The 15,692-nt window shown below is 44.1% G+C and overlaps 1 protein-coding gene and 1 long non-coding RNA gene across 2 annotated transcripts in view; one reads left to right on the top strand and one right to left on the bottom strand.

The window, feature by feature from the left end:
- Window positions 1–5,073, top strand: part of LOC123028138 — a 10,158-nt gene extending 5,085 nt beyond the window's left edge. The window contains exons 2-4 of the long non-coding RNA XR_006415628.1: window positions 645–1,073; window positions 3,643–3,760; window positions 5,023–5,073. This is a non-coding gene — a long non-coding RNA (uncharacterized LOC123028138). The remainder of the gene's footprint in view (window positions 1–644; window positions 1,074–3,642; window positions 3,761–5,022) is intronic.
- CORO2A (coronin 2A) overlaps window positions 1–5,633 on the bottom strand; it is a 15,722-nt gene extending 10,089 nt beyond the window's left edge. The window contains exons 1-4 of the mRNA XM_044439686.1: window positions 5,424–5,633; window positions 3,054–3,170; window positions 1,185–1,334; window positions 590–769 (exon numbers count right to left, since the gene is read on the bottom strand). Of these exons, the coding sequence (XP_044295621.1) occupies window positions 590–769; window positions 1,185–1,334; window positions 3,054–3,170; window positions 5,424–5,624 (648 nt within the window). The 5' untranslated portion in view covers window positions 5,625–5,633. The remainder of the gene's footprint in view (window positions 1–589; window positions 770–1,184; window positions 1,335–3,053; window positions 3,171–5,423) is intronic.
- Window positions 5,634–15,692: the final 10,059 nt, after the last annotated feature.

Genomic DNA, 15,692 nt, shown 5'->3' with positions numbered 1-15,692 from the left:
GTAAATCAATGTATTTTTTGTATTGTTATATTTAATGGTAATTTATTATGTACTATTGTATTTCAATGTATTTTATCATGTTGTAAGCCGCCCCGAGGTTTCGGCAAGGGGCGGCATAGAAATGTTATAATAATAATAATAATAATAATAATAATAATAGTAATAATAATAATAATAATAATAATAATAATAAATATAGAACTGGTTTGGCCTTTAAGCCAGATAGCCTAGCCCTGACCATGCTGCTTCACAGCAGTTTGAGTGCTGGATTCTGAGGATAGGGTTCTAGTCCCAGCTCAGCCATGAGGCTCCTTGGGTGCTTTTAGGCCAGCCATGGATTCTTATCCTTGCCTACCTCACAGGGTTGTGAGGATTTTGAGGAAAGGAAGAGAACTTGTAAACAACTTTGGGTTCCTTGCAAGAGGAAGAAAGCAAGGTATAAATGCAATAATAACAGCAATGATGTCCCTTCCTGGCCAATCTCATTCCAGTATGTGCATGGGAGAGAACATATGTGCATGGGAGAGACAGGATTAGACAGCAAGTGGTCATGCACTGCAGACTAGTTAATTTCACCAGCCCTGCATACCTGTAACAGAGTTCCTGCTCGCGGGTCAATGATCCTAATTTTCTTGTCCCTGCAGGCTGTAGCTAAGAGGCTGCCGTCTGTGTTGAATGACATGGAAAGAATCACGTCGGAATGAAAGCCGATTGTCTTCACGGGGGCCTGAATTACAGACTCTTTGGTGTCCAGATTCCAGATCAGGACCTGAGGCAGAGGGAAGTCCACTTGTGAGTGTTTTCTGAGCTCCTAGTGGAATCCCAACACATTAAAGAACCAGGCAGCAATGGTGGGCCTCTGGCTCCATTCACCATTTGCTTGTGTCAGATTGTGCATTGCTCCAAAGCCCCCTGTGAAACTCCACTGGCAAACAGGAAAGAGGGAGAGGAAGCTGGACAACATGGAAACAAGAAATAACTCAAAATCCTGCACCAAAGAGATTTTGCAACATCAAAAGCTGCATTCTGCCATTGGGGTGCGTTTCACAGTCCATTAAAGGGCATCAGACTGGGTAAGTCTGCATCACACAGCTCTCAAATACCTTGCACATGACCCGCAAGAAAACAAAGCGGAATAACAGGATCTCGGGTCTGAAATGAAAATGCACAAACCCCTGACTCACTTTGTAGTCATAGCCAGTGCTGAAAAGGATGTTGCTTGCTGTCGGGTGCCATTCGATGAGCCCTACCCTCCGTGCATGGCCAAGGAGCTCCTTCTCTGCTTCCGTGATGCTTTTTGTTAGTATGTGCTGAGGAATGTTCCATATTTTAACCTGCAAGACACAAATGTACACCTGAAGCTAAGCAGGATCTGTCAGGCAACACACTCATCCTCAGTAGAGCCAGTGTGGTGCAGTGGTTAAGAGCAGGGACTGGGACTCAGACGATCTGGGTTCTAGTCCCCGCTCAGCCATGGAGCCAACTGGGTGACTCTGGGCCAGTCACAGACTCTCAGCCCAACCTACCTCACAGGGTTGTTGTTGTGGGAATAAGATGGAGGAGGAGAATGATGTAAGCTGCCTTGAGTCCTTTGTAGGAAAAAGGCAGGATATAAATCAATCAATCAATCAATCAATCAATAGCAGGGGCATTCAAGATCAACAGCACTCAGGAACAACAAGACCAATCAGCCATGGGAGTGGCAGAACGTGGGATGGAGAGAGCAATGAAGGCACTGGCTAGAGCAGGGAAGAGCAAACTCCCAGTGCATCTCCATCCAGCTCTGTTTTCTCCGACTGTCATCACAAGCAACAGGAAAAACAAATGCAAGCAGAACGCGAGAGAGAGGCTGTACAGTACTTCTTTTTCCACAGCAGGAGTCAAGCTCTGCATCTACCAAAAATGGGCAGGGCATCTCTTTGGTTTCACCTCCTGAATGTTTGATTTAGAACAGAAACACCAAATACAGAAACATTCTTTGGGCATAGGCCCTGAAATAGTCCCTTAGTGCTGGTTACCATTCATTTCCCAGCCTTCCTCCAAAGATCAGTGTTTTAGCCTCTCAACAGCATGGGGAGATGGGTTAGGCTGAGACATCGTGACATATCAAGGGCTACCTGGTAGTCAGGTTATGAATTTGCACTTCAAACATCTAAACCCAGGAACACCACACTCCTTCATTAGCAAATATCCACTGGAACCATCCCAGCAAATGAGGCCTTTACAATCAAGGTAGACATGACAGTGCCCTGTCTCTTCACAGGAGCATCCAACTAGGTTATACGCTCTCCCCTCTCGCTTGCGCATGAATTGCACAGGGGTTTGTTTTTGTTTCTTTCATTTTCAGAGCTAACCATGGTTCTCTGTTCCATCTGCATCATCATTTTTACTAACTGCAGTTAGCTCTACAACGTGATTGACAACCATGGTTAACAATGCCTTTTCAAGCTACAGTTTGGGCTAACCATGTTGGTAACAGTTACTGCTGACATAACATTAACTCTGGTTATGAAGGGGAAGGGGACCTCTGGCCCTAGACTTAGTCTGGGGCACGGAGGTTCCCTATCTAGCCCACAAGACCTTCCTGGATTCCTCTAGCGGGTGGGCTCAGTTTCCAATCACCACCCAGTAGAAGAATCCCCATGTTCCCTACAGCTGCAGATGGGAGTTAACAGCAGAGGATGTGGCCAGGGAAGGTGCTGGAGTAGACTCTTCCCTTCCCAGCTCAACCAGGAATGAACCGGCTATTCCAGCTATGGGCTGTCATGGCAATCCCCCATGCTCTGCATTCTTTCCCAGTGGGAGAGGGTTTGAGCCAGGCCTGGCAAAGCTGTTATGCCGGGAGGATAAGTCTCCAAAGACCACAACTTTGATGTCATTCAGCCTGACAAGGACTAGGTGGGGTGTCATCAAGCCCTAGCCCCACTCAATTCTTACAGCCCTCCACAGGCCTGTAGGATACTCTTGATCTTCTAAGCATTGTTAGGAAATGAAGCACAGTTCTACCTACACTGAGCAAGTATTTCACAGCCCCAGAACATTCAGAAACTTACAGTGGCATCTTCGGAACATGATGCTATTACAAAGTCGTCAAAAGGATTCCACTTAATATCTAAAACATTCCCTCTGTGCCCACAGATGCGAGGGTAATGTGGGTCAAGCTTTCCTGTCTGGAAACAAACAAAAATAGTTAGTGACACCACTACAAGGTCTCTGATGAGGCCTGTCAATTGACACAGATCTGGATTTTCTAGGTCCTTTTCTGCCTAAACATGCATAGGATTGCACGTTTAGAGCGGTTTCCTACTCCTATGAGACCACCAGTGTTACAGTAGGTTAACTTATCCCTTGTATTTATTATCAATGACTGATCATTTGCATTAAATGTGTTGTTCGTGTGTGTGGGTGCGTGTGTGCGTTAATATATAATAACATCACTGCTACTAAATATTACTAATAATCTCTATTTAGATATAATATAAATAAATACTCAGAAGGTAAATTTTGAATTTCTACTTTTGTTGCTGCAATTCTATTATCTGGATTGTAACCTGATGATTAATGAGGCTTAACCTTAATTAGAATTAAATGATACTTTTAAGGAATACTTAACACTCCCCCCTCCTCTTCCCCCACCTCAAGGGCCATGTAGCCAACTCTGGCATGTTGGGATGTAGCAATGTGGAGTACACTGAATATGTAAGGAACGGCACTGCACTTTCACACTGTGCTCCTTTGGATTACACCATGTGTTTATCAGGTAAATGTAGCATTTGTGCTCCAGGTGTGTATTGGAAGGGCCAGGTAGAACACAGTCCTAGTGAGAAATCCACTCCTAAGTAGATAGTCCTGGGAGATATAAACCTGAGACACTCAAAATAAAATTATCATAGTGAGGAGGGAGAATAGAAAGTGATGGCTGGATGTTGAGCAGAGCAGGAGAGAAAGGAAAAACCTGGGTTGATGTTGACGCCATGGAGGTTGCATGGAGTGCAAGAGGAAATAGCAGCCTTAATTGGATAAAACTCTGCTGGGTGCAATGCAGGTTTCAGGTTGCAGCTAGGAGAGCTAAGACAAAGAAGAAAATAATGGCTGATCCCCAACTTCTGAAAAAATAAACTCTAGAACCAGATCACCCATTATTTGCTGTTTTGTCCCAACAGCCCAAGGTGCAACCTGAAACCTGCCTATCTGCCACCATGTGGAGTCTAATTCAATTCAGTCCGTTGTCATGTCCAAAACTCCATTTTACAGCTTTGACTAAACACAGACTTATATTTTCTAAATGCATGCAGAAAGCAAATGCTTCCCTTTGGCAGATGTCCACACTCAATGCATGGTTGCCAGGGGCAGTGAGAGAGAGTCCCACATCTTGCCTCTGGCACCCATGGTGCCTCCATCACCGAGTGGTAACAGTTTTCTTCCCTCCTTTTAACATCCAGCCTCATGAGGAGGCTCCAAAGAACTTGAAAGCAGCTCACTGTTTTGTGACATTTTTTTCCCCAAGAAATCCAGAATGTGAATTTTGAAATTTTATAATAAGTCATCAAAATAAACAGTGGGCCCGTAAAACAACCATACAACAAGAAGGGATTTTTTACATCCTATCAAAAATGCCTTAAGAACATTCCAGATTCCAAGAGGGAGATAATTAACCCACAATGTGTCCACATGCTGCACGTGAGTCACTTCAGCTTGCATGAACAACCTCTGATCAGAAATTATGAAGTGTGGCATGTAAACCAGTAATATCTCCCCAGTACGAAAGGCAAAAGAAGTTTTGGCAGAGTTTTTGTCCAATTATGTACTTCAGCTGCACAGTTAGACAAAGAGAAAACAACTCGCTTTGTCCACATGATCAGCAACTCTGCTGGAGTTCTACTGCTGTTCATACTGAGACAATGGATACTAGGATTTATTTTAGTTTAGTTTACTATTTATTTGCAATTCAGTGACAATCTTTCTACCTGAGGCTGTTAATCAGGTGATAATCTATTGAGCCTACTTTTGGTTTCATTGCAGATTGATATCCAAGAAGTACACCAAGCATTTTTTTTCCTGCTTTTCTGTTATATGCCTCTAGGTGGCATTGTAGTACAGCAGAATAGTGCAAATACACAAATGAAAAAAATAATTCATTTCTTTCATGTTCTTAATTATTGAATTTTCCCCACCAAAAACAAAACAAAAAACCCAAATGGGCTTGTTAGACACAGAAGCAAACTGGAAGGCCTTCTAAAGAATTTGTAAACAACAGTGTACAGCGAATGACAAGTGCACAATAAACGTCTTCAGTAGAAAAGCCCTGTGTGATGAACATATGAGAGTAAACAAACCCTTGGCGCAAGCAAGAGTGTCCCACTTCTCCAACCTCCCTGCCGCACACACACCAGCTATATGAGACAGACTTACACGGCACCTACCTGATTTATAGGAATAACAAGGAAGGCTCCTCCACCAACACATTCTGTCACAACAGCAATGAAACGTGGATTCACAGCACAGAAGTGGTTGTCATGGACACTCTGGGTGATGGGCACACAGTCGTAGCAATTCTCCTTCGTGGCTGCCTTGCCGTAAACATGGCGGAATTTTGAACTCCGATACTGAGGGTACCATGACATCTGTGATGTACAAAGACAATGTCCCCACACCCTTTAACTTTTCACACAGGTGAAAACAGGAATGCTTGTCTGTATGTCACACACACCCATTCTTACATCTGTGTTTATGACTGTGTCTTCCCAACAGAAATACCCACATAAAACACTACATGTCCCTAAGGGTTCTTCACTGAATATTGCATTCATTCCGTAGGTGTGTTAGTAAACTGATCCAGCAAACTAAAATGTGGTGCATGCTTTCTTGGAAGTATGGCCCCTGAATACCACCCCAGTGGATACATTTTTAAGCTGGGAGACAGGGAGGAATACTTTCCAAATACGGAATCCAGAAGTCATTCCTCCAAGTCAGACTGGCTGATGAACTTACTATATGGTATTGTGGAGAAGGTTCTAGGAAAGATGCTTCCCAAGAAACTCTGGGTCAAGGTCACTGTCAAAACCTTGAATTATGGCTGAAAACTGTCTAGCAACCAGTAAAGAGCTTACTGCAATGCTATAATATGCTCTGCATATTCAACTTCAGTTAACTGACAGGCAGCTTCTGAGTCAACTAAAGTGGCCACATAAGACAAATAAGTGGCTGTCTCTAAGGGCAGCCGATATCAGAATATACTGTGGTAATCAAACCAGGAAATGACCAAGGAAGGAGGGGCACCTGCCAAATCTTCATAAGGGTAGGAATGCATACCATGACATCTTAGCTCAAGGATGGGGAACCTTCAGTCCACAGGTCTAGCACAGCCTACAGAGGTTCCCCATCCTAAAGAAGAGAGCCAGTGTGGTGTGACAGCCAGAGCTGTGTAGTGGTGGGACTGGGACTCAGGCGACCTGGGTTCAAGTCCCCACTCAGCCATGGAGCAACTGGGAGATTTTGGGCCAGTGCCAGACTCTCAGCCCAACCTACCTCACAGGATTGTTGTTGTTGTGGGGATAAGGCTGAAAGCAGGAAGAGAGTGATCTAAGCTGTTTTGAGTTTGTTATAAGACAAAAGCAGGATATCAATCTAACAAGTAAATAAGTTCTCCATCTCACCCCAAGTCCTCTAAGGCAGCAAGGAGTGGAATCACTACCGTTATCTCCGATCAGTGATTGGGATAATAGCAGGAAATCCCTTTAGTGCAATTTGGGAGGTCCAGTGCCATGCAATGTGCTTTGCCCACCCCACACCCTCCCCGAGGAGCTTAGCTGAAGAAGCTTTTTTATTATTAAATCAAAACCATATTGTCATTTGAAGAGGTCAAGTGCTTTGCCAAGTAGAGCTCAAGGCTAAATTTCAACATCTTTGTTAATCCCCCTTATACACTCTAACTGCAAATACGCATGGTGATGCCTGCCTACAGTAAAAAGAAATGTAACCAACAAGTTTCCTGGCATTAAACTCAGAAGAGATAGTTATCTCTCCTTTAAAGAGAGCAGGATATGTCTGCCCCTGGGCATAGCAGTCATATTTCCCTGATATATTTATATCTGCAATTTAGTGTCTCCTTCACTGCATGCTATAATCACCCCCCTTATCTTCCAAAGTGGGGGCCCAAGACCTTGATTCTACCCCGCACTTTTTACTGAGACATCATTCCCACGGAGTTCGAAGCAACTCGCAGGTAACTGTGAATAGGACTGCAAGTCCCAGAGTTCTGAAGTGATACGAGTAATTTAGATTTGCTGGCTGGCCACAATGATAGCTCCTTTGCTTGGCTCATGCAGTCTCCTTTTTAAAAAAGTAAACCTTGTTGTCTAATCGCAGGTAATACAATCAACCTTCTTGCATGGGCACTGTTCCAGAGAACAAACATTACAATTTCACTCCTACCCAGCTCCACATTTTAGTTATTTTCACTATGAATTCAGGCCACCCATCGGACTGCCTCTATCCAATTACATAATACTCACCACACATACTAGAACAAGCTTGTAAGTACCCGATCACCTGTGGCAGGTTAGAAGTCACCTCCGGGTGATCAGGCAAGACAGCATTTGAAAACTTCCAGGCCATAGCTTCTTCTGAATAACATGGAAAGTGGGCAATCTGTCAACCAGCTGCTTTATTTTCCAAGTTGCACAAGAAAGGAGAGGAAAAAAGGGGAGAAACTCACAAGGAAAGCAAAATAAAACACTTGAGGAAAGGGGTCCTGTTCCTGACTGAGTTCTGTAAGTAGAAAGGTTGGTATCTGCGTTCTGCATGTGGACAAGGAGATGTCCATTGGCTACCAAGAACAGATGCTCCATTCAGGCATTTGGCACCCATGAAGGGGGTAATGAAACAAGCCACCTGACTCCTTGGATGCTGGCCACACGCCCTACTACCATGAGTTTGACACAAACTTGTGGGGAATTTGTACCACACACATACAAGCTTGCAGGGAGAGGAATGCTGACCAACAACCATCAACATCCTGGGGTCTGTGCCTGCATATATATTCTTCATAGACTCACAGAACAGCAAAGTTGGAAAGGGCCATGAAGGGCACGGGGTCCAACCCCCTGTTGTTGCAGGACACCAACTGGCACCATCCCACTCAGACGGCTGTCCAGGTTCTTGCTGTGCTTTGTACATGTCCAACATCCATCTGGCACCAGACACATGCACAGGACTAGGATGTGATTAGACAACATTCTCTCCTCAACTGAAGGCAGCAATTTTGACAGATTTAGTAAGAGATGGGCAGCATCTCATGGTGCTACCTGAAAATCAGGAGGGATGGTCTTTGGACACAGAGACCATCTAGATATACAGCTCCTAGCACCCCCAGTCAAAAGACTGTGAGAAGCTATTTTGTCTTTCCCTCCTTGATGGATTTTTGTGCGAAAAAGGATGGAAAAAAACAAATGGGGAAGTGGAAGGGTTATACATGGAAGACAACATCAACTAGATACTCAGTGAAATTTTGTGAACGAGGCAGGGCATTTGCACAATGAAAGGCTCAGATGGTGACATCTGAGCTTTGACCACAACTTCCCAGCTTGCTGAGCCACAGTTTAGCAAGCTGAGAACCAGGTTCAGACCCACGTACTTTAGCCCCTCACTTTGCCTACTCCTTTTACTCCTGGTTAAACTACAGTTTCCTGTTACATCCAAGTCAGGAAACTAACTTTTAAAGACCCTGGGTTCAGACAGGTTCACCTTACTGGGCTGCATATTCAGCCTCCATTCAGGGGATGTCACGTGGCATGAATGCTGTGACAATGGGTCATGCGAGGGTTAAACAACCTTTGAATAACCCCCAGACAATAGAGTTGTCAAACCCTCTTGCCTTAAGTCATGCTTGCTAGGTTTACATAAGCAGAGGCTGCATTTTCAAAATGGCGGCTGCCCACATGCTCCACATGCCACAACTTCATGTCATCTAAATTTACCGAGCCAGATTTTAAGATGTGTTCACAAACCAACATTAAACCACAGTTCCCTGTAATAGGAAGCTGCAGTTTGAGCTATAAGGGCAGTTGAGGGGAAGGGAAATGTTCAAAGCTCTTTCTTGGCCTGCTCAAAATTGCGTTGTACATGCCCAAATAGTTGCACCTGAAAAAACCCATGGAGTGAAACCATGCCCCAAACACCTCTTGTTCTGCCAGTATGTGAGGGCCAGACTCAACATGACAGACAGCAGAGGGGGCCTACTCTTCACACATGAAAACAGCACATGCGCTTGGCAGTTTGAAAGTTTTCACTCATTCAGCTCCGATCCTGGAAGTGAGCCGGGCTGGGAGCAGCAAAGCACAGGCAGATAAGGGCTGGGAGGAGCAGCTTTCGCCCCACACCAGCCAGCACCGGCTTTTTCTCATAAACAGACCACCCTGATTCCCACCTTATGCATGAACAGAGCATATATGTAGTAAAAATACACAGAGCTGTCTTTCAAGTCTACTTTGGCCCTGAGCAGTTCCAGCTACACTCCTAACTGCAGCCCTTTCTTAAACTATTAACCAAAACAGGGAAACAACTCAGGGTGGGGAAGCAAGGAAGTTCAGATCCAGTTTCTTTGCTCTCTATTTTTTACCCCTTTTGCCTGCTCTGAAACTCATTTGCTGTGCAATCTCTAGGACTAATATTCACTCTGTTAAGTTCATTCAACACATTTCACAAAGGTGATGGGAACTGGAGGCCAGCACATAGTAGATCACCTTCAAAATTAATAAGAGAAGATGGGAGTGCTAACCTTGCTCCTTTCTTTCACATCTCTCCATTTGCTCCCTCCCACACTGTTAAAAACTGTAAACTCCTCAGGGCTGGGACCTGTCTTTCTGACTCTCTTTATGTCAGGGCAGGGCAACCTGGGACCCATCTAGCCAAACTCTGCTCACGACCAGTACAGCAACACCCCCCCCACTTTTTTGTTACCTGCCTGAGAGCCAAAAAAGGACTTTATTTTAAAACTGTGTCCAGCTGCTACCAAGTTTTTATTATTGTTGTGCTGCAGTTATTTAGTTTAGGGTAGGCACAGGGCCAATTTGAATTGACCTGGTCCTCCAACATGGCAGGCAGGGTGGATTTTAAGATCTGGCTGGGGCCACCCTGTGCCTACTCATGAGAAAGCGAACCAGAGACCTAGTTGCTAGATACAGATTTGAAGCAATGTCTGTTTTAGAACAGATACGGCAAAACAGCATGGCTTATCGGACCCACAGTGTGTGCATAGTCCATGAGGAAGGCGGTTAATGGCCTGGCTGGGCCAGGGTGAGTGTGGAGTTTGCCCAGCAGCAATGCCTACAGTAGCAGAAATCATCAGGAACAGCACTGAGGAGCAGTAGCAGCCATGAATGTCTGCAGCACAAACTGCTGTTAAAGACATAAAAGCAGGACATGTTTGTTTTTCCCCTGGTCCTTCGGCCACTGCACCCGTCAGCTATATACTGTGACTTGCCATATGCCTAACAACCTGCCCACTTCTTGGAGCTGTGGGCCAGCAACAAACCCAGGAAACTTATCATGCCCCCAGAGGACTGTGATCATTGCCTAATGGGCTAGCCCTGTGCACCCCAATTGCATGGGCCTGTATCACAGTGAGGATAAATAGCAAAAAACAAAACACAGTCTCTTCTGAAACCACTTACCTTTCATTTATTTGCAATCTACTCGGAACAAATGCAATGTTTCTAGAAGTTCCATTCGGTTATGTTGTCAATAAAACCATAGGGTTGAGTAACAATAACATTAAGCGAAGAGAAAGAGGGGGGAAAAAACCAGGAATAAATTACTTCTGCAGCTCACGCTGACTAGACCCAGCCATCCTTGGTGTGCGCTGCTCGCCCAGTGTGTACGGCGCAAAGAAAACAAAGAAATCGGAGACTGAAACCTGGCCTGCTTGGGTGTGGCCCGGGCTGCCTCCTTGCCAGCCAGATGAATCAGCTCTCTCTAAGTCTTTGCGTGTTTACCTGTGACCTCGGGGTATCAGTTATCAACCCTGTTGTTCGATTAACCAGCTTTAGGGCACCAGCCAATGATCATAAAGCCAAGGGCTTCCACCAACAGGGAAGGCTCTTCAAGATAGATACACATTGGGTTAACCTGTTTCCTGTATGCTCAGTCCTTTAGTTTCCTCTCCATTCTTTCACTCCCCTCCCAACGCCTGCTTTTCTAATGCCAACAAAAACACAGAACAGATTATGTTAGATCACCCATGCTCTCATGGCAGCAGCAGCAGAACCATACATTCCCTTAACGTTATATCCTACATAAATCTGCACACATGCTAAACACTTCAGGAAAGTTTTGGCTAGTGATGTATCAGTGACAAAAGTTGTAGGTCATTCCAGTGGGCAGCATCCATTGCCAATGGGGCCTATCGCTAGTGCAATGGAAAATTAGCAGATAATAGCAGCAAACAGAAAAGAATGGAAGCACTTGTGGAAGGGAGTTTGGCTGACCTGTTCCATTTCAGAAATGAGCGTTTTTATTCATTTCCAAGATTGAATTAGCATCTCTTGTAGCACTAGCAATGAATTCCCCCAGGAGACTCACAAACAAAAGGAACAACACAGCAGTTCCAGATATTGCCCACTGAACCCACAAGCAAGATAATGCACAGCAACTTATTCTGGGTTGAGTTAAATTTACCATGTAGGCCAGGCCTACACCAAGTCACATTCAACAAGGAAGATAACCCGCAAGGTAGCATAAATCTGGTTTTGCTGCCTTCTAGGCAGGTGGCGCAGTGGTTTAAACAGCTGTGCTGCTGGGCTGGTAGATAGAAAGGTCGCCGGTTCGAATCTGCACAACGGGGTGAGTTCCCATTGCTCCGTCCCAGCTCTTGCCGACGTTGCAGTTCGAAAGCATGCAAATGCAAGTAGATGAAAAGGTACCACTTCGGTAACAGCATTCTGTGCACTTCAGTGTTTAGTCATGCCGACCACACAACCATGGAGACTGTCTGAGGACAAACGCTGGCTCCCTCGGCTAGGAAACGGAGAGGAGCACCGCCCCCTAGAGTCAGGCATGACTGGACTTGATGTCAAGGGGAAACCTTTACCTTACCTTTAGGGCTGCAAAAAAGCAGGGATGGTGCCAGTGTGGCTGACAAGTTGTTTTTGAGCAAAATCATTTGCTTTTTCTGACGTGGTCATAACTTTGAAAGACCACAACTAGAACTAGTGATGTGCCATGAACCCGATTAGTTCTCCACACTCTGGTTCACATCCTCCTTGCCCTAAGCCTGACCTGTGCTGAGCAGGAAGCAAGCCCAGGGAAATCAGCAAGGTTGAGTTGTACACACACCACCCATGCAAGGGGTGGGCTTTCGGCAAGGATACTTTGGCACGAAGAAGGGGTTCAGTAGCATTCCCAAGCATTCATGGACTTGGTCTCAGCCCACTTCCTAAGCCAGGGCTGAGCACAGGGAAGGAGTCTGGAGAGCACAGGAGAACTGGGTTCCAGCTGGAACTTCACATCCCCAGCCAGATTGCGAGGGCATCTCATGCAAATTATTCTTCCCTCCAAGTGAAATCTACATGCAAAGGCCTCTCACTTCATTTTAACAGCCATAGAACAGACAGCATTAGTCATACAGCACCCCAATCTGAGGCTTGGGTCAAATGATCCATAGAGAAGAAATCTGAAGCTTGGTTTAAAACCATCAGCAAAGATCGACACATTAATTTAAGCATTAGCATTGTATACATGAATTTGTTGCTCTCTACTGATTGTCTGAAAGGGCACTGTAAGTTTGCATGCTTTTATCATTTATTTATTTAGGATATTTATATGCTGTCCTTTGCAAAAGCCTCAGGACGGCTTACAAAGAGAATTACAGAAATATTATAGAAATCTCTGAAGAGGAAAAATCAGTGCAACATCACCAACAGGGCTGTCTCTTTCTGTGGGTACAGAAGCCCCAGCCAGAAACCTCTCCTAGGGTCTGAGGGCTTGCTGCCATCAAATGGCTCTGCCAGTGCGAAGGAATGCTGTGTATCCTGACATACTGCAGTGCTGGGGCCTTCTTCTGTGAAAGACGGCTTATGACTTGTTCTCCCCCAGCCCTGCACCTCTACATGCTAGTGGATACCAGAACCGGGGCAGTTTGTGGCTTGTTTTCCCCTGATGGTCTGAAATGAAGCCTCTTGGCATTCAAGTCATGAGAAGCATAATTTTGATTAGGACCGATTGATTGATTTGGTCTTGTGATAGTGCCTGAACTTCTGAGTAGCACAGCCTCAAACTGGTTCTTTAAAAGTAAAATGAGAGAGTATTCTAAGCACAGGCACAGCACTAAGCCCACTGCATTTCTGCCTCTTGCTTCAGTTTTAAAGAATAAATTCAAACTCTGTGCGTCATATGGAGTTGCTTAGGAACCCACAATTCTTTTCATGTAAAGAACATTCTCTCCCATTAAGCTACAAACCCGTCTCTGAAACATCACTGCTAAGAAGTAGAGTGCAATCTAATGCCATCAGAATAACTCTCATCACAGAAACTCACACTCATGTGTTCCCTGAACATTTATCCAGGCTGGATGTGCAATCATCTACTACAAGGCATCCCCAGAAAGATGCTGACTTTGCAGCCATTGTGGATTGTTCAAGTTTTAAGCACCATCAGCAAATCAGTCCTCTGCTTCTGGAGAGAGCTAGCCACTAGTGGAGTTTCCCAGAGTCAGTATGCACCCCTGCAGTTGCACATGTTGAAAATCTATTTTTTTCCCAGGCTTTTCCCAATTGTTTCCTAATACTTCCCCTTCTGTGTGTCAAACTGTCTTCAGAAAGGTCCTAACATGGCCAGCTTTCATGAGTGCATGACAAGAGAAGAGGAAATTATGTATGTACATACATACATACATACATACATACAATCCCTCTGGGATTCTCAGTATTCACAAATGAATGTGAATACTGAAAATCCCATGAAATATTGGACAGCAATTGCAGCACAGGTAGTATATAGATTTTTCCCTTAGTCTTTTAATTGTTTGCCATCATGCATGCACAATAATAAACACAACTAAGTGAACCATCTCTGTGTGTGTGTGTGTTTCCTTAGTACACTGCAGAAAAGAGACACTGCTTTTTTCCTTGTGACAACACCACTGTTGTAGGAGAAACACAATGAAATAGCGGCCTGATTTGCCATTACCAGATGGAGAGCTGGATTCCTTCAGCTGACAAATGCCACCTGCTGGCCAGAATCATCCAGTACAAAAATAACCTCCTCAGACACAATTCCTACTTATCCTGAGCAGAACCAACAAAGCGGTTGTGGATGGGACATTCTGGAGAGATTTCATTCAAAGGGAGTCGGAGATGACTTGGCAGTATAGAACAATAGGAGGAAGTTCTAGAAGGGTTTTAAGGGTTAGTTTGCTTTTGTGCAACCAATTCTTTGCAACATGTCCTGTAATATTTATGTGTAAAGAGAGAAGTAGAGCAATTCATAAGCACAGAAGCACCTATAAGCATTGCCTTAAGTGTATGTGCATTAGGCAAGTCAAAAGATGTGCAAGATCTCTTGTTAGGAAATATATTATAAAAGGTAAATTGTTAGCCACCTACCGATGAACTGATTCTAAAAAAGATCTTGGACTGTGTGGAAATGGACAGATTGACTTTGTCTCTGAAGGAGAAAGAAGATACAGACTTCTATCAAACTTGGGACTCTTTTTATCATTGGCTAGAGAAACGGGACTACGCACAGACTTAAATATGTTTATAGTTTAACATAAAAAGAAAAAATGTGGGGGGCTGACCCAGTAGGCCTGATGCTATCGATGATTGATGCTTTTTAGTTTTTTTTTTTTTTTTTGTTAGGTATATATTAAGAATAAAACTTATTTTAAAAAAAAGGCAAATTGTTGGGGAGAGGATATGGAAGAGGAAGATATGGGAAGAGAAACTGTCTACCTGTTTGCTTTTTATAGCATTTTGCCTGGAAAAGAGATCTGGAAATCTCAGACATTTGTGCATTTTTTGTTAGAATTCTACTTATGGTCAACTTTACCTTTTGTACTAGGGCACCATTACTTGTAAAACAAGAACAGCATTGCTAAAGCAGCCAAATATCTACAACCATGGCCTTTTCCTTTTCCTTGTGCCAAGTTCAAACTGCCCCTTGCTATGTTTATCCCCAGTGTCAGGCAAGGCAGGTGTTTCTCACTGATCACAGTCAAGGGCTAGGATACAAAATACTTAGAAAGCACAGACTGTTTTGCATAGCACAGTGGCATGGCCATTACAAACCTCAGTGGCATCTATTTTAACATAAGTACAGTATTTCTACACCTATTATTTATTAATTTATTGCTCGTGATGCTTGTGCAATGTTGTGCAAACACAACTTTGCTGTAATTAAGGAAATGTGGTAAGAATATGGATATTTAAAACTATTCTTTATAAATGACATCTATTTGTTTATTATACTTATATCCTGCCTTTTTCCTTCCAAGGAGGGAAATATTATCCTCACAACAACAACCTTGTGAAGTAGGTTGGGCCGAGAATGAGTGAGTGGCCCAAAGTCACCCAGCAAGCTCCAGGGCCACATGGAGACTAAAAGTTAGATTGCCTTAGTCCCAGTCCTGCACTTTTAACCACTACACCACACAGGATCTCAAATTACATAATGTAAGTTATAAGCAAGAGGACATA

Source organism: Varanus komodoensis, unplaced genomic scaffold (assembly GCF_004798865.1).
Source record: "Varanus komodoensis strain SLA01 unplaced genomic scaffold, ASM479886v1 scaffold35, whole genome shotgun sequence".
Taxonomy (NCBI): domain Eukaryota; kingdom Metazoa; phylum Chordata; class Lepidosauria; order Squamata; family Varanidae; genus Varanus; species Varanus komodoensis.
Note: the sequence above shows the minus strand (reverse complement) of the source record. Positions and strands in the feature narration are given on the sequence as shown.